The sequence below is a fragment of the Pogona vitticeps genome, chromosome 9, assembly GCF_051106095.1.
Source record: "Pogona vitticeps strain Pit_001003342236 chromosome 9, PviZW2.1, whole genome shotgun sequence".
In the NCBI taxonomy this organism is placed as follows: Eukaryota; Metazoa; Chordata; class Lepidosauria; order Squamata; family Agamidae; genus Pogona; species Pogona vitticeps.
The window spans coordinates 2,672,501-2,690,664 of NC_135791.1; the positions used below are offsets into that span (position 1 = coordinate 2,672,501).

At 47.2% G+C, this 18,164-nt stretch overlaps 1 protein-coding gene and 1 long non-coding RNA gene across 2 annotated transcripts in view; one reads left to right on the forward strand and one right to left on the reverse strand.

Moving 5' to 3' along the window:
- LOC140701910 (uncharacterized) overlaps nucleotides 1–6,471 on the reverse strand; it is a 7,420-nt gene extending 949 nt beyond the window's left edge. Inside the window, exons 1-2 of the long non-coding RNA XR_012080916.2 lie at nucleotides 5,689–6,471; nucleotides 1–1,595 (exon numbers count right to left, since the gene is read on the reverse strand). The exon at nucleotides 1–1,595 is cut by the window's left edge and continues 949 nt beyond it. This is a non-coding gene — a long non-coding RNA (uncharacterized LOC140701910). The remainder of the gene's footprint in view (nucleotides 1,596–5,688) is intronic.
- Nucleotides 6,472–8,140: 1,669 nt separating this feature from the next.
- On the forward strand, nucleotides 8,141–15,436 carry PEF1 (penta-EF-hand domain containing 1). Its single transcript, XM_020812950.3, has 5 exons — nucleotides 8,141–8,262; nucleotides 9,964–10,246; nucleotides 11,344–11,499; nucleotides 14,037–14,180; nucleotides 14,437–15,436. The coding sequence occupies exons 1-5, from the start codon at nucleotides 8,236–8,238 to the stop codon at nucleotides 14,664–14,666; spliced, it is 840 nt and encodes a 279-aa protein (XP_020668609.2). The 5' UTR covers nucleotides 8,141–8,235; the 3' UTR covers nucleotides 14,667–15,436.
- Nucleotides 15,437–18,164: the final 2,728 nt, after the last annotated feature.

Here is an 18,164-nt window from a genome sequence, read left to right on the forward strand (position 1 = left end):
GATGGACTTATAGGTTAAGGTCTGCTGTTCCCTGCTTCCCTGCCTTGTCGTTATTACACAGGGGCAGGTGGATCCTGTAGCTTGTAGCACAAGGCTCAAGAAGAGCCCTAACACTATCCTTATTTTGCCATCAACCCGTGGTCTGCCAATAAACAATTGCCTGATATTTCTCCAAGACATTAGAGGGGTGGGCTTTACCTCCGCTTGTAGTGGGAATTCCATTCTTCGTCCGGACTGGGTACTGACCAGGGGTTTGCGTTTTTACACTTCCAACACGTTTCGTGGTGCACCGAAGATGCGTAACGGAGTCATCCCTTGGAAATTGGTCTCTGCCCGCGCCGAGCTATCAGATTGAATTCTCCACAGACAGCTTGCAATTGGCGTTTTTACAGCCTACAAGCTTCAGTCCACAACCCTTCAGGATATCTCACCTTAAGCACATACCACCTCAAAGCCGGGTTTTCGTCAAATTTAGTTATTCTGGCACTCCAATGGTGAGGGCAAAAATGGCAATACAAATAACAGTAAGGCTCAAAAGGATCCAATCCTATCAGGGGGTCTTTAAGTTTCAGATATTACCTGATACTCCGAGTAAACTGCCGGGAGGTGAAAGTATGAGAGTAGAAAGACCACTTTCTTCGGGGAATGACCTAGTCGGAGTCTGACTCTGATCCAGGGCTGATGTTGCTATCTCTGATTTTAATGAGGGGGCACTGCTTGCAATCTCGGTTATGCCAGAACTCTAGACTTGAAGCCAACTCAGTGCTGGTATACAAAGTTCCACGGCCCTTACCTCGTACCTCTTTGCGTACCATCAATTGGTTACCACAGGCCAACCCTTTGTATTCAGTGTCCCAATAGGAAGTGGTTTGTATCTGTACCTTCCACTCTTCCACCTCCCCTTTTGGTGTTCGACTAATTGAACAGGAAAACCAGGGACAAATTCTACCTGTTATATAGGGAGTTATAGACATTACTCTGACAGCAATTACCCAAATAGTGGTAACCTGGGTAGGACAATGAAATCCGACAATCCTCATTCGAAACCCTTCTTCTTCAGAGCAACTATCAGTGTCAGTACTTTCATAAGGTTCTTGATCTTTAAAGATTTTCCTTTCCTCCTCCCAATCAATGGTCCCCTCATCCTCCAACACTACTTGATCACCAATTGAATATCTTTTTAAGAAATAGAGTCCCCTAAGACTCCTGTCTATTCTCAAATGTACCTGCCAAGTTTGGACCAGATTATTCTTACTTCTATATACACACTAAAGAAAGGACAATATTTATGCGCTAACCAACTAATGGACATTACATATGTCATTTAAAAATAGTCTTTTAGTCCGTCCTTGGACACAGGCACAACTTTTCACCGTCCCTCAGGGTCGACTGCGCGCTTGGCTCTGGTATAGTGAGTCCAACCAGCTTCCTCAGTTTGGATGACAGTCTCTGTTGTCAACAGAATCTGGAACAGACCAAGCCATCTTGGGGCGAGCGGTTCACTCTCCCATGCCTTGATATAAGCCCAATCCCCGGGGTGGAAGGAATGCACTGCTACCTCCAATGGCGTCTGTTGCACTGAGATGCCTCGCTCCCTGTTATCGGAGAGAATAGAGAATAGGGCCAGCAAATACTTTCTTATAAAGGCATCCTTGAACAAATCTAAATTAAGGCTCACTCTCTGTGTATTAACATCCCAAATCTCCATTCTGCACAGGCTTCAAAGGGCGAGAGTCCTGTAATGCTATACAGCTGCTAGGGGCAAACCCTTCGGTCAGGGCAACTGCGCTTGTTGCATCAACTATTAATTTGCTCTTTCAAAGTCTGGTTCATCCTTTCAGTTTTTACCCCTGTTGCTAACCATTGATTGGATTAACCCATATCTACAAATAATTTGTTCCAATAAGATTTTACAAACTGTCCCTGCCGTTGCCCGAGCCGTAGGGTATGCCTCTACCCAGCCAGTGAGCTGATCAGTTATTATCAAACACTGATTCCAAAGTCCTGACTTTGGCATATCAATAAAATCACATTGCAAATGTTCAAAGGGGTGGATGGCCAGAAGTCGTCCTCCCATTTCTGTTTTTCTCGGGTTATTCTTATTTACTCTCTGGCAAGGAATGCAGTGGGCTAAAATGGTGTTGGCGTGTGACCACACTTTTCTTCCCTGTATATTTTTGCAGAAAGGCTGAGACCAGAGCCTTAACTCCCCAGTGTCCTCCCTCGTGCAATGCCTTGAGGACTTCCCTGACCACCCCCTCGGGCAGCCATTGTCTTCCATCTCTCAACTTTAGCGTGCCATTCACCATTGTAGCTCCCTGCTCCTCTGTCAATTCAAGCTCCTTTGTGAATACACCAAAGGGGCAGTGATCTCTTTACTGGTAGGAATAAGGGCTGCTAAGAGGGCGGGATTCAATTCTTTTCCTGCCACCTTTCTTGCCACTTCGTCAGCCAGCCGGTTTCCTACTACCTCCGGGGAGTTTCCCTTCTGGTGCCCTGGAATGTGGATAATAGCTACCTTGGACTGGAGGCTCAACGCTTCCAGGGTGTCCAGTATCAACTGATGGTGGGCCAGATTCTTTCCCTGGGATGTAAGTAGTCCTCTTTCACTCCAAATTTTTCCAAAAACGTGGACTACTCCACATGCATACTTAGAGTCTGTCCAGATATTTACAGATTTTCCTGTGCTTATTTCTAAAGCTCCTTTAGGGCATATAATTCTGCTGTCTAAGCTGACATGGACGGGGGAAGGGGTCCAGATTCAACTTCGAACCCCTTATCCTGTCTACCACTGCATATCCCGTTATTCTTTTCCCATTCACTACTCTAGAGGAACCGTCAGTGTACAGGTTCCATATTCCCCCTATTGCCTCTTCCTGTAGGTCTTCCCTAAACTTTATCTGTAGACCAGTCAGGGCAATACCATCATGTTCATTACACAGTTCCTTCCTGACAGTTTCTGATAAACCCTCAGTATTAGATCGAGTTTTTCAAGGAGAATAGCCTCGATCTGTAGCAGCCTACTGACCATCATCCACCGCCAAGGATAGTCCTATGCTGGTGTGAAGAATGCAGGACAATCGCTTCCTATGTTGCATTTACTCCTGTTCTCAAATTCTTCACCTTAAAACTGAAATATATTCTCCTAACGATTTCCGGGTTTAGGCTCGATGTAGTTGTTTGTTATAGGAATTAAACCATAACCCATAGTTTATAGTTTGCAAGGCATCCATGCCAATGATTAGATCCTCTGTGGCTTCTAGATAATTCACTCTCAATAAAAATACCACACATTTTAATCTCTTAAAACTGGTAGTGACCCCTGAATGCAAAAGTGACTTCTAAGGAATTCCCACAGAAAGTGCCTATGTAAAACAGGCAAACCATTCCTGGTGTGAAATCAACCCCCCCTTGTCTCTCCAGCTCCCACTTTGTGCATCTGGAGCAGCAAGGAGGGTGATCTGAACATTCCCAGCAATTCTGCTTGCTATCTCTTATCTACTAACCTATTTCTTTCTCCTGTCTCCAAATTCTCTTCCCTTGCATTTTATTTATTTATTTATTTAATTTATATGCCGCCCACTCTACCCAAAGGTCTCTGGGCGGCTTTCTCTATCACACCTCCAAAGCCTCCTTTTCAATTCAGACTTTTAAACACGTACTTCTGCCAATCAATCCACATACTGCATCTGTCATTTTCCTGCATGATTTTCTGTGGGATTCCATAGTCAACAATTCCCCTAGTGTCTTTTGTGTGTGTGTGTGATTTTCCCATTTTCTAACTACAAATTTTACAGATCCAGAAGTGTAGCTTTCCAATAGGCTTTTACAGCCCCTTTAGATGGAAAAGAATTACCGGGATCTCCCTCCCTCAACACCAGGCGATTTTTTTTTTTTCTCCTACTCTGTGCCTACTCTTAACCCTTTATACCCCAGTAAGTTTAACAAGCCAAAAGAGCTTTTTCTCATTCCGTTCTCCATTCGCTCCTATTTCTCTTAGGACTCCTCCTGAGGATTCCATTTCATATACACTTTTGGATAACATTCTCTGTGTTTTTCATGAACTTTGAGAAAGTTACGTTCCTTCTTCTCTTTTTAATCCTTTTTCCTGTCAGCTAACTGTAGTGCTCAGCTTAGAGCAAACAGTTCTGCTGTCCGAGCTGGCATGCACTATTAAGGACTCCTTTCCTGAATCTCCTTCCTCCTCTAGCTGCATCGCTTGTTGATACACACTTATTTTTCCCTCCTTTATAGCCTTTCCTTTCCCATTCCCCCTCAAAACTCTTTACCTGATCTTGCAACAACTTTCCTTGCCTTCTTTACAACATACTCTCTCTCTCTTTCTTTGCCTAGCTTCACCTAAGTATTTCCTGAGCCACCTTAAAAGTGAACACAGTCAGGGCCCCTTGCCCCTCCTTTCTCTCTCCCCCCCCCCCCCCGCTTCTTCATTCCCTTCTCTTCTGAGCGGGTAGGGCAGAGAAAAACTCCTCCAGTTTCTTTTCTGTAACTTGGACTTTATATCCGGGTAACACCCTGACACAAATTCCAATCTCAGAATATTTTCATTTCCTGAATCTTCTGGGTCCAGCCCAGTGTTCCTTCGCATATTGCGTTTTAGCCTTTCCAGATATTCAACTGAACTTACGGTTGACCAAAAAGCCAATTTCATGCTAACAGTCTTAGGGACTGTTGCCTCCAACCCTTTCAACAAGAACTCTTTCATTTCTGCACTTCGCCCTCTGATATTTTCATCCTGGAAATCCCAATCTCCAGGGGTTACTTCTGGAAGTGCTTCCCCGGCCGCCTGTTCTGTTCGAGCGGCAATTGCCAGAGTCTCCTATGTGACTCCAGCCAGCTGCTTACAAATGTGCAGCAGCTCTGTGGGCTTGTAAATCATAATCCCTAAAGCATCTCTGAGACTTCTCTGAGTGGATACTGGGCACTAACTCCCTGCTCTTTCATCTGCCGTGCCTGAGAACGGGTCACCGGTCCCTCGGACAGCGTCCCGTCTTTATTTTCGCCATCCCCCTCCTTTTCTTTTACTGAGGTGGAGCAGTCCAATTTACAAACTCCAATTTTGTCATTTCCTCACCTTGTAACTTAGAGCCTATCAAGTCTCTACTTACTGCCAGTTTTATTTCTTCTCCAAATTTGATTAGGTACCATATCCAAAAATCTACATAAGGGACACGGGGCGGATGGGCCAAATTTTGGCCCTTTAGAACGAATATCAAATTGTGTCTAAACTCCAGAGCACATGGACCATTCCCTTCTCTTCTGAAACTCCTGTACCTTTTTACAGACTCCCAATGCAGCAACAGCTTGCCCACCGCACTGTTGCCAGGAATTCCTAACTCATTACCACCCCCCACAAGAAGGCCTGGAGTCGGGGCGTCCCCCTCGGAATTCCTACCTCGGTCCCCTCTGGACCTTCTTCTGGACCCCCGCGGGCCCTTTTGGAAGTCTGTATTCCCATCCCACGGGAGACAAAGACACAAGGATAGGGAGGTTGCGTAGAGAGTAAGGGGTCTCTCTGACGCAGACACAAGGAGGGTACAGACAACAGTCGCACACCTTGGCCCAGGGTCCCGGACTACTTCAACGGCCACCTCTGGGAACCGCAAGGTCACTCACTCTTCATTCACACAACAACAACCAACCCTTTCAGAGTTTCTCACTACGACTTACCAGGTCCGTTGATCTGCTGGTTTGTTGATTCGTTGGCCGGCCGGCTTAAAAAAAACTCTCGCGTTCGTGCCTCTTTCCGAGTTCTTGATGCCAAGCAGCCAAAGCGTCGGCAAGGAAGCGGCTGCCTTAAAAGAAGGCAGAGGCGCCTTCCGATTCACTTCACCGCCGCCTGTTCTGCCTGACCTCAACTGGATAAAAATCCAGCCCCAATCGGGGCGTTTAGAGATCCCGGACGAGCCCCCAAATTGTTATGCCAAACAATTTACCTTAAACAAAAGACTGAGACACGAAGGCTTTTCTATTGAAGTTCATTTTATTTACATAAAGAGGAAAAACAAAAACAGAACGCCACTGCAGTTTGGCGGGAAGAAACACCATTTCACCTTAATTTGTGGGTGATTAGGGTTTCTTCAAAGAACAAAGGAATTGGTACAGTCTTATAGCTGTCCCCTCAGGGCGAGAGGGGTGGGCCTTTGAGGTCATTAAGTTAGTTAGCAACAATTCATTGGATTAGTGAAAACACATTTTAGACATGCGCAGAACAATTCACTTTCCCTAAATTGGGCCTTTGTCCCAACATTCCATGCTTATCTCAGAAAAGCGTGAGACCTTGAACAGAGAAGAAAAGGCAAGGAGAAAGGGGGGGTCGAGGAGCCTGTTTTTACAAGGCTGGCTAATCTCTTCTGAATACACACACAAACAGCTTGGTTTTCTTTTTCAAGTAAGAACAATCTTTTATGAGGCAATTGCCTTAATTGAATAAGTCAAACTTTTACTTCTATCAAGGGGGACACCCCCCCCCCAAAAATTGACAGCCTCTCCACTGAGCGGATCACAGAGCCTTGATCCCATCATCCTTCTGCTGCAGCACGATGGGTAGCCGGAGTGGAGAGACAGGCAACAGAAGGTGATGTTGATGGAGCAACTGGGCCTGGCCACACAGACATATAGATATGATCTATGGATCAACAGGGATGTTGACAAGCCTTTGGGTCTGGTTTGAGTCTTTAGTACCAAGTTAATAGGTACTGTCTGCGAAGCCGGAGGTTGGGAGTTCGATTCCCCGCTATGCCTCCTTGACAGGGGATGGACACCATGATCCGTAGGGGCCCTTCCAGCTCTGCCATGCTAAGAAGATGGATCACGGATGACACAGTTGGGATGGGGGGGGGGAGAGACATCATCCACAAGGAAGGAAAGAAGACCTTTGAGTATCCCCCCCCCCCCCAGTCCTGAGCTCAACCGTTCAAAGTTCAACACCAGCATTTTAAAAGGATCTGGATGTAAATCAGTTTTCCAAGTGTCGGACAATCCTCTATGTACACCTACTGGAGGGAAAATCCTGTTGGTGCAGTTTTGCCAACATCAGCTGGATCTGGGTGTGGAAAATAATTACTTTGAATGAATTAAATCGAGAGAAAGTGGGAGAGCCTTCTGTCAGGTCTGCTTTGATCTGGGTTCCTGCCTTGAGCAGGGGGTTGGACTTGATGGCCTTACGGGACCCTTCCCACTCTGTGTTTCTATGGAATTAATTTAAGGCGACCAAGCTGCGATTTTTAAATCTTAAAGGCTTCCCCCCCAAACACATCCCCATCCAAGGCAGTGCCGGGGGGGGGGGAGCCCTAGAGAACCTCAGAAGCCGAAACAAGGGAATAAGAAACTTTTAACTTAATGAATGACTTCTGTTGCCTGGATCCAGTTTACACTGGCGTAACTGCACTAACAGGATTTTTGTCTGATGTGTCTTTATATAGAATTATGTATTGTTATGCCATTACTGGCTTGGGTGTGTGTGTTTATATGTATTCAGGTTCCAAAACCTCTGAATGTGGATTTCACTGAGAATTGCCCAGAGTTAACAACTGACAAGCAGGGGGAGCGGAAAAAGAGAACCACGTTGACAATATATTGCAATTTCAAATATATATTTTTTTCTTAAAAAGAGGCAAAGAGAAAAGGACAGAGATGTAAATACACAATGCTTTGAGGATGTATACATACCAGCAGGATGGATTTATACACAAAGTATGGATAAAGATTTGTGTATAATACACTTTTTGATTGTGCGTGTGCAAATATTTGTATTGTGTGGATTTTGTGTGTGTGTGTTTGTATATACTGTAAAACACTTTTTAATTGTGTCTGTGTCTACAAATATTTTTATATCATACCCTTCTGGATTCTGTGAGTATAGAGTCAAGGCTATAGCTACGTGGTGTGTTTGTATGCATGTACTGTATATATACACAGAAAGAGCTTGGAAGGGTGACCTTGGACCACAACTCCCAGAATGCCCCAGCCAGGATGGAAGCCGGCCCCGCCCCCTTGCCGCGGCTCCCTTTAGAAAAGGAGACAGGAAGTCCCGCCTCCCGCTTTCTTGGGCTTCCGCACCCAGCCGGGTGACTGACGGGAACTCCGCCGACGGCCGCGCGGGGCCGCAGCCAATCGGGTGCGCCCGGAGGGGCGGGGCGAAGGCGAAGGCGGAAGTGGTGGGGGGTGGGCGAGGCCGGGAGAGGGAGAAGGAAGGGGAACCGAGCGGGCGTTGCCATGGCAGCGAGCTACCCCTACGGACAGGTGAGCCAGCCGGAGCCTCGCCATCATCATCATCATCATCATCATCATCACACCGCAGAGCGGGAAGGGACCCCAGCATCCCCTTTCTCCAGCCTTCCCGGCCCCTGGAGCGGCCGATGGGACAGGGGATACCTAACAGGGGATGATGGGACGCCTTCTCCTCCGGCGGCAGCAGGGAGCGGGACGACGCCCCAGGGAAGGAGGGAGGGCGGGCCGGCCTGGGGAGCTTTCCCCACCCCTAAACCAGGAAGGGCAATCCCGGTTGGAATGACGTCAGGCTGGAGTGACGTCACGCCTAGGGAAAGTCAAGGAGTGACGTCACGGTTGCGCCAGGAGGGCGGGGGTGGGGCGAAGAATGGGGTGGGGGTTTCATGTCTTCGGGAGTTCCCTGGGACAAAGGTTGTTGGTTTTTTTAGCTTTCCCTTTTTTGCCTTCCAAGGATAGGATCCTCCCTTGGGTGCTCCTGAAGGAGAAAAATGGGGTCTAAAATGTTTGAAATCATCCCACAAGCGGGGTTTGGAGGTGAGGCTGCGCTCTTGCATCCTCGGGACCCCATAAAGTGCGGCCGGGGGTGCCTGATCTGAAGGAGGACCGGCCACGAAACAGACCCCCCCCCAAAAATGGGGCCATTGGGTGGAGTGGGGGGGTCTGGGGGGGTCTTGGTTGTTGGGGGGGTTTGTTGCCTGAGAGACTGAGGGGTGAATGGAGCACCTTTTCTCCAGCCCGCTTTCATAGGGTTGGGATAATAAATGGTTACAGGTAAGTGAGGGATTCCTGTGTGGGGTTGGGGAAATCCTCCGTTTCAATCTTTTCCCTGCTTAAGTGATCCGACCCAGAGATTTATTCTGGACTGGCCTGCCTCACAGGGTGGTTGTGCCGCTGGGTAGTACTAAGATCAGCTTTCTGTTTCATGCGTTCCCTTTCCAGAGTGACTGGGTGGGAAGATTTTTTTTCCCCAGTCTGGTCTTAGTCGACTCTTTGCCTGAAAGTAAAAGCCAGCAGATCCTGCATGCCTTTGCTCTCCGGAGAGGGTCCCTGAAGAAGTTCAACATCCATGATTCTTTTGGAAGAGGGAGGTTGTGAGAGACTTCGCTTGTTGTGTGCGATTGAGAGGAGCTGTTTAGGAAGAAGGAAAAGGGACCCTGAAGTTTAAGACCCTTGCATTTCCTCCTTCCGTCTGATTAACCTGTTCCTGCAAAGTCCAGTTCAAATATTGTGCCTTTATGTTGAATATCGAGGTTTTGGGCTCTCCTGTCTTTCTCCTTTCTTGTCCCTGGCCAACTGGAACCCTCTTGGAGCAGACCCCATTTCTCTTCACAACAGCCCTGTAAGGCTGGATAGGATGATATCCAGTGGCATGTCCATGTGAGATTTATTCCAGAGTAAGGATTTGAACCCAGGACTCCCCTGCATTTGTGTGCCACGTTGATCCCTCCATCTGCCTGACTCTCTGGGATTCACAGGCATGGTTAATACTGCCCTTCTGCAGTCAGACGCAGCTCTTTGCACCATCGCGGTGCAAATGAGAGGGTCCCAAAAGGTTAATCCGCATGCACTGTAGAAGTCTTGGAGGTGCATTTCTGAGAATCATCATTCTGTTGGCGTTTCCGCATCACTGAGATCTAGCCGCCCACCCGCTGAATTGGTCTGTTGTCCTTTGTAGACTGGCCACCTGATCACAACTCTTTTCTTCTTCCGCAGGGCTATCCTGGACCTGCCAGACAAGCTCCGGGGGCTCCCCAAGGCAGCTACCCTGGGGGCCAGTATGGAGGAGGAATGCCTCCCGGTGGCCCCTATGGTGGGTCAGCCCCTGGAGGTCCATACGGCCCACCATCTGGCGGAGGGCCTTATGGCCACCCTTCTGGGGCTCCTCCCGGTGGCATGTATGGAGGAGGATCTGCACCAGGAGGGCCCTACGGCCAGCCCTCTACAAATCCATACGGTGCCCCCCAGCCTGGAGCCTATGGGGCAGGAGGTCCTGGAGGTGAGTTCTGAAGTGCCTGGACCTCCCTTAGGTTTCTTTTGGAGGGGGGCTGTTGCCTAATATCGCCGTGATTCAGGCAATACACTAATATCGCCGTGATACACTACCAAGTTAGAGAACTTATAAGACTCAGATCTGTATAGCTCCAGCGCGGATAAACTGTATCTCTTGGGCCTTTCCAGGCGGCCAGGGAAACTCATAATATTGCACAAATATTGGTGCCTGTGGGCCAGCAGTCCATCTGGTGGGCTAGCAGCAGTTTGCAATGCTGGTTGGCTTGTATTGAGAATAATATGATTGCCTTTTAGTCATCCCGTTCTGTTCACATTTGGGTTTTATGGACTGCAGCCGCTCAAGTCTCCCATGCTGGCTGCATTATTCTGGAAATTGGAAGTTCAAACCCAGAACCTTTCCAGTGTCTGGTCCAATTTCCACCTTTCTGCAAGAGGAACGTGGTCTCTAGGAGTCTCAAAACTTCGCAGGGTCTCCAAGCCTCACTTGGAACTCTTTGCAAAGGACTTGGAGGAAGCAGGCTGTTTGTCTTTTGTATACATCACTTAAACGGCCTCTCAGCACACATCTGCGGCCCATAGCTCATGCTTCCTCGTGCCGAGGACTCGGAGAAGCAGGTGCTAATTGAATTATTCAACTCCATTTAGACCGGTGGTTTAGGATGGTGTCCTGGTTGCCTTATTTCAGGTCGCAAAGTGTGGGAGCTGACAGGCGACTGAAGCTGCCACCTGGAAGGGTAGAAATAAAACTTTACAGCCGTACATCTGTCTTCTCTAACTGGGGGACACTCACAACCTGCTGAAGCAGCACAATTTCCACATGCTGGCACTCAGCTTTATAGCTGATCAGTGCAAATCTTTATTTGCTTTCCTTTTTTCTTTTAAACACGTTGCTTCAGCCTCCTGCAACAGGATTGATCCCTCAACTGTTTAGAAGTGGGGGAAAGCTGTTTGGAAAACAGGAGCTGACTCAGCCAAATGACAAGTGCCAGCTAAATACTTGATGTGAGGGGCAACAGACACAGGCCCTGCTTTATGAACGGCTTGATTGTTTTAACCCGTGTTTTGCCTTTTTCTCCCCGGCAGGTAATGTCCCTCCAGGGGTAGATCCAGAAGCCTTTGCCTGGTTCCAGAGCGTAGACACCGACCACAGCGGTTACATTTCAAACAAGGAACTCCGGCAGGCCCTTGTCAACTCCAACTGGTCGGCCTTCAATGATGAAACTTGCCTGATGATGATGAGTGAGTCCCCGTTTGAGAGGGTTCATCTCAGACGTGCTGAAGGTTGAGGATGAGGGGTTGGAGAGCTTGTCGGTTCCCACTCACAGTCTCTCGGGAAACTATATTTGGGGTTGACTACTCAGAGCCCACCAAGAACTAGGGCAAGGAGGGAAACCTAATAAGAGATGGATTAGCTTGGTAAAGGAAGCCACAGTTTTGTCACTGCAGCTTTGCAAGAGAGGAGCAGGGGTCTTAACGACAGGACCTCTCGGAAGTGATTTGTTTATAAAGTGGCTGGAAATCAGAAGCAACTTGACCGCCCGTAAAAACAACATCCAGAGTCTGGAAAAGTTAGGGGGGCTTACTACGAATCCCAAAATCCCCCAATTAGCATGGGCACTTAACTGTGCCAGCCAGAGATTTTCTGTGCTTGTCCTCTAAAACCTAAATCCAGCTGGTAGCCCTTGGCCGAAGCAGATGCGTTGATTCAATATTGATAAATATTGAATTAACACATGCTTGGCAACTGAATCAACACATCTGCTTCGGCCAAGGGCTATCAGCTGCATTTAGGTTTTAGGTTAGGAGATCTGAAATCCCATTGCTGGAACCAGTTATATTGGCTCCTGCTTTTCCATTGGACTATTTCAGATATGTAGAGAGGGGGGATTTGCTGCTTGGGTAACAGCCTATCCTCCATATTATTTTACCCAGGCTTTGTGCTCTGGAGAGGACACTGCAGCTTCACATACAGCGTCAAAGTCCTCCATACAGAGCACGTTACCATAGTCTCTCGAGACTGAAGGATGCCTATGATGATGGCTAGCACAGTAAGTGCTGGTTATGGGATCCGTTCTAGTTAGCAGAACCAGTTGGGATTAAGACCTTAAAAATACCCTTTCCAGGCTCCTGAATTCTAAAGCTTAAAACAGGCCCGTGTTTCATAAATGAATATTTGGTCAGAGGGGAGGTTTCCCTCTTTACAATTTGCATTTCCTTTGAATGTTGGAATTGCATCACCCTTGTGTCATCATGACACACATTTGTGGTCTGTTTTTATGCTGTCTCAAGCAATCATGTATTATCAAGAGGAGCGGAAGCCTTAGAGTAGATTCCTGAGTTGGACAAATCACTTTTATTTTTAATTTCATTTCCCAGAATTCTCCAGCCAGCTTGGCTACTGGAGGAGTCTTAGATCTGTAATTTGGAAAATTAACTCTCCCATATTCTTAGTCATAGACTCACAGCTAATACCACAGGCTGGGAAGGGCACCATTCAGATTTCACCCCAGTGACCACGAAATCCACGGAGTCACCCAAAATAAGCGGCTTTCAGTCTCCCTGCCACCTTTCCCCAAAAATATCCAGTCGGGAAAAAAAACTATCCTGTTACAAGCACTAGCACGTAATGGATGCATCAGACAATTGAAATGAGCTGTATAAATGCTAGGGATGATAATTATGATTTAATTTTGCTTGACGTTCATATTCTCTCATGCTTGCTTTCCTCAAATGGAGCTTGAGGAGTCAGTGATCCACCGGGTCCCTCCCAGCTCTGCAGTTCTAAGATGATGATGATAGCACAGGGGTTTAGGCATCTGGCTGCAGAGTCAGCGGTGGGGAGTTCAATTCCCCCACCAGGCCTCTTTGATAGGGGCTGGACTCAATGATCCACAGGGTCCCCTCCAGCTCTACACTTCTAAGATGATGATGATGATGATTTGTATCACATTTTCTTTCCCCATTTAAAAAAAAGTGGGGGTGGAACACGGCCCTGTGTTTTGATGTTTGTGTTCACAGCAGGCGAAACAGAAATAGTCCGTGATGAATGAATGAATGAATGAATGAATGAATGAATGTATGTGTGTGTGTGTGTGTGTGTGTGTGTGTGTATGTATGTATGTATGTATGTATGTATGTATGTATGTATGTATGTATGTATGTATGTATGTATGTATGTATGTATGTATGTATGTATGTAATGTTCCAGCAGTAACTGAGCATAAAAGCCAGGGATAGGAGACATTCTGGTGCTGCCTTGTGGCAGATTTCCTTGGGGAAACATCTTCCTGCTGTTTATCACAGCCTCCCACCAAGAGTTTGACGTTGTCAAAATGTCTAAATCCAAGGTGATATTGTAAAGGCAAGAGCATCCGATTGGAGACTGTTTTTACGAATGTTGCAGATGGGATGAGAGGGGCATTTTAGCCTGAGTTAGACACCTTCCCCTCCCCGGTCCAGTTTTCCTCTAATCAAGTAGATTTTGTAGATTTGAGGAAATACTACAAAACCCATGGTTTTGATTAACCGGAGATGGGAGCAGAGGTGAAAAGAGCTCCTTTTAAAAGCTAGCCTTTCCAGAGTGCTCCCAGCAGCACCATTGTAGCACACGCTGGCTAGCGTATCCCAGGGGTCGGTCATTGAAAGCAACTTGTTATTTTCCCTTGCTGAGCAAAACTGGGATTTAATCAGTCCTGTCCCCTTCAGATTCTGGATCTGTCTCCAGCTTCAAAAGGCGGTTGCTCAGCCCAGCATCTTTTCTTTCCCTGTCTCAACAGACATGTTTGATAAGACGAAGTCTGGGCGGATGGACCTTTACGGGTTTTCAGCCCTGTGGCGCTTCATCCAGCAGTGGCGGAATCTATTCCAGCAGTACGACCGCGACCAGTCGGGGTGCATTAATAGCAATGAGTTGCATCAAGGTAGGACTCAAGGGAGATGGTCTCGGGACGTCTGAAGGTGGTTGTGATAAACTGGGAGGCTTTGAGCCTTGGCTAGGCTTAGCTCCACCCAAGCTTCCTGTTCAGAAAGAACGCTTCCACTTGGCACCAGACCAGGAGCAGGAAGTTCAGGCATTGCTAGGCCTAGCTAAGCCTCCAAGCCTTAAGTTGAACACATTTTGTTTTCACCCAAGCATGGTTTTCTCCCCACTTTCTCTCTGGGTTGCTTGTCTTCTAGCTCTCTCCCAGATGGGATACAACCTGAGCCCCCAGTTCTCCCAGCTGCTGGTGTCTCGATACTCTCAGAGAGGCCCCAAACCCGGCATCCAGCTGGACCGCTTCATCCAGGTGTGCACGCTGCTGCAGTCGATGACCGAAGCCTTCCGGGAGAAGGACACCGCCATGACCGGCAGCGCCCGGCTCAACTACGAAGACTTCCTCACCATGTCAGCCACTCGCATGCTGTGAGGCAGCCTTTCCTTTTGAGGGACCATGGTTTTCCTGGTGGGAGACGATTGGCATTTCCACCAAAGACTTGGGAAGAAGAGCCACTGTGAAGAAACAGTTGGCCACCTTGTCTAGGGGAGGTTGTGTTATGAAGAGGAAAAAAAAGATGAATTTTCCCTTCTCTGCTTTTTACTTGTGTGATGCCGAATCTACTCACACTTGGGTTCTTTGAGATGCTTATGTGGTTGGTTGGATTTGATCCCCTGGAAGCAGCTGCCCCAGCCAGCCCCTGACAGCAAATCACACAACACTGAGCCAGAATTTGAGTGTCATGAATTTCTACTCTTTCCTCCTTGAAAAATAGCCACATTTTGGATGGTTCTCTGGCTGGGGAGATAATTCCAGGCAGTTGCATCGTGACTTCTGCTCCTGAGCTGGCTTTTCGGAGACCTCCGTCTTAAATTGCTAAAAGTAATCCTTGGACACCAGTTCCAAATGCCATGACATAGAGAAATTCCTGAGTTATGATTTCTTGAGCTCTAGGGGCCCTTTCACCTGACTTCTTTTTTTGTGGGGGTATCCTGGTGAACATTCTCCCTTGCCTAAAACATTTTTGCAGTGCTAAAGTACACCTTCCTTTGACATCCACAAAAATATATATATTTTAAGTTGCCAACATTTTTCTTTGAGTTTTTAAAGGGGGGCCAAAATCTTGAATAATCATGTGCCAGCGTTTACACATTTAGGAAAACTCTTTAATAAAGGACCCTATTCTCTGAGAACAATACAAATGTGTGTGTGTTTGTTTTTTTCACTTGAAAAACTCTACATAATCTTATGGAGGCAAGAAAGGGGACTGGCCTTGTATTCAAAACACCCCAAGGAAGGCTTGGGATACTAATGTGGTATATGCAATACATTAGGAACCCCCTTATCCACAGGATCAGGATCTGCTGATTCACTTATTCACGGTCTGATATATTACAAATATTATCCTACTGTATAACTGTGGGTAGGTCATGCAACTCAGAAAGCATTAAAAACCAATTAAAATGTTGAGATAATTAAGACTACTTTTGACCAGAGGTGGGCTACTTCTATAGCGTTATCTCAGCCATTTGCGAGATCTTTGTTGCATGTGGTGGGTCATAAATTGCGGGAAAATAAATGTCGCATGGATTGAATTTCTCCACAGTCACAGAAAAGCTGTCCTGTATCCAAGTAGCCCAACTTTGCTGGATTATTTTATTCCCAGAAGGGGCAGTTCTTTGGTAGATCAGGCAGGGCTTTGAGAGTTTTATGTATTTGGACTAGGATTCTCCACCGTGGCCATGGGCACGCTGTCTGGGAGATGCAGACCAAAAGCCAGGAGGATGTGAAACATGAGGTTGAGGACCAGCCATTTAAACAGTGCTGGTGCCTTTCTGCCTATCTCTCAGTTTATAGGGTCTGTGCCAAGCAGAGCCTTTTTCAGCCAGATCCTGCTCCTGAAGGCATGAGTCGCCTTCATGAGTGAACCGTGAGACAGGAGAATCTCTTGCCTTGTAATCGCAGGTGCGTCAGACTAATCCGAGCCCTTTTGAGTTCAAGGGATGCAGCTCGGTGGCTTGGGTCTCTGGCTGTGGAGCCAAAGGTTGGGAATTTGATTCTCCCCTTTGCCTCCTTGACTTGACAATCCATAGGGCCCCTTCCAGCTCTGCAGTTCAAAGGTTATTCCACCAGGACTCCCCTTATCCACCACCGTTATCTACTGATTCATTTATCCATGGTCTGAAAATATTAAAAGAAAAAATCAAGGAAAAAAACCCCTATATTCACATGTATTACCAGAACTGGCCACTAGAGACTGTGCTATGAATACTTGTTAGTGAAGGATACATAGCATGGTCTCTGACTTCCTCTAGTGGCCAGTTTTGGTAATGCAAGTGAAAAAAAAAATTTCCGGGTTTTTCCTTTTACCATGTTCTCTCTCTCATGTTCGCTATTATCCATGGTTTTCAGTATCCACGGGGGAGCTTGGAACCCATCCCCAGCAGATATGGGGGTCCTACTGCATTATTATTCTCCAAGCAGGTACTAGAGATACCCATGAAATAGATCTGTCTGTCTGTCTGTCTGTCTGTCTCTCTCTCTCTCTCTCTCTCTGTGTGTGTGTTCTCCCTTCCCATCTGATGCCGGGATCATTATGAAGCTGAATCAGGGCTCCAGTCACCCACATTTGGGTTATTTAGTGGTGCTTTTTTGTATATTCAGATAAGAGGACCTCTTATCCGAAGGATCTGATGACGTTTGGACGCTGGATTTCACTGCCATGGAGACAGCAGGAGGAAGCCATTCTGATTTCTGTTGCAGACACCAACCCAGAAAGGAGAAGGGAGGGAGGTGAGGAGGCCGCAATCCACCATGCAAATGATGAGATTAACTTTTAGCTTCGGAAGAAAATTGGACTGCTAATTACCCTTTTTGCTCTTAACGAGCAGCTTCCTCATTAGCTACGGTGTGCGACTCCGGCTACAGCTCGTGGAGTGAGGGGAAACAGTGCTTTTAGCATGAAATCGCTGCATCCGTAACACGGCAAATCGCTCCCAGTTGTGTCTTTCCAATAACTTGTGACAGTTTGTGTCTCGGTGCGCCAGCTGTGGGTTGTTTATTTCCTCCTCTTCGCCGGCAAACGTGGAAAGCAGATTCTCTTCCTGGACTCTCTTCCCTCTTCTTCGCTCGGCAAAGACTTTGAGCAAAAGGAGGTGGCAAAAACACTGCATGTTGCATGCTTGAATTTACAAAAATATTTCCTAAGCCAGCATTTCCCGTCAACTTTGGAGCCCGTTGCACACGTGTTTCTTAAATTTGAGGGGGGAACCTTTCCTTCTTTTGCTCCCCAAACGTTTTGCCTCTGGGGGTGGTCAAAGATTGGGGAGTTTATCCTATAAAGAATCCTACAAAAAGAATAATAAGCGCAACGGCATGTAAGAATTCCCCTTAGGTTTACAACTGGCTTAATGAATTGAGAAATTCTGCACACAGACTCTGTTCCTGGACTCGTAGAGGCTAGGAGGAAAGAATCCTTTCCCCCTTCAGTGCTGTAAGTCACAACTAGAATAGGCCTGTTGAGTCAATGGAATTGGTGGAGGTGTTGACTCACCGAAGCCCCATTGATTCAATAGGCCTACTCCACAACAACTTGGAATCATTGAATAGTTGAGTTTGAAGGTGCCTCTAAGGCCATCAGTGGGACGTGGTGGCGCTGCGGGCTAAACCACAGAAGCCTGTGCTGCAGGGTCAGAAGACCAGCAGTCATAAGATCGAATCCACGTGACGGAGTGAACGCCCGTCGCTTGTCCCAGCTCCCGCCAACCTAGCGGTTCGAAAGCATGCAAATGCGAGTAGATAAACAAGGACCACCTCGGTGGGAAGGTAACAGCGTTCCGTGTCTAAGTCGCACTGGCCATGTGACCACGGATGATTGTCTTCGGACAAAACGCTGGCTCTATGGCTTGGAAACGGGGATGAGCACCGCCC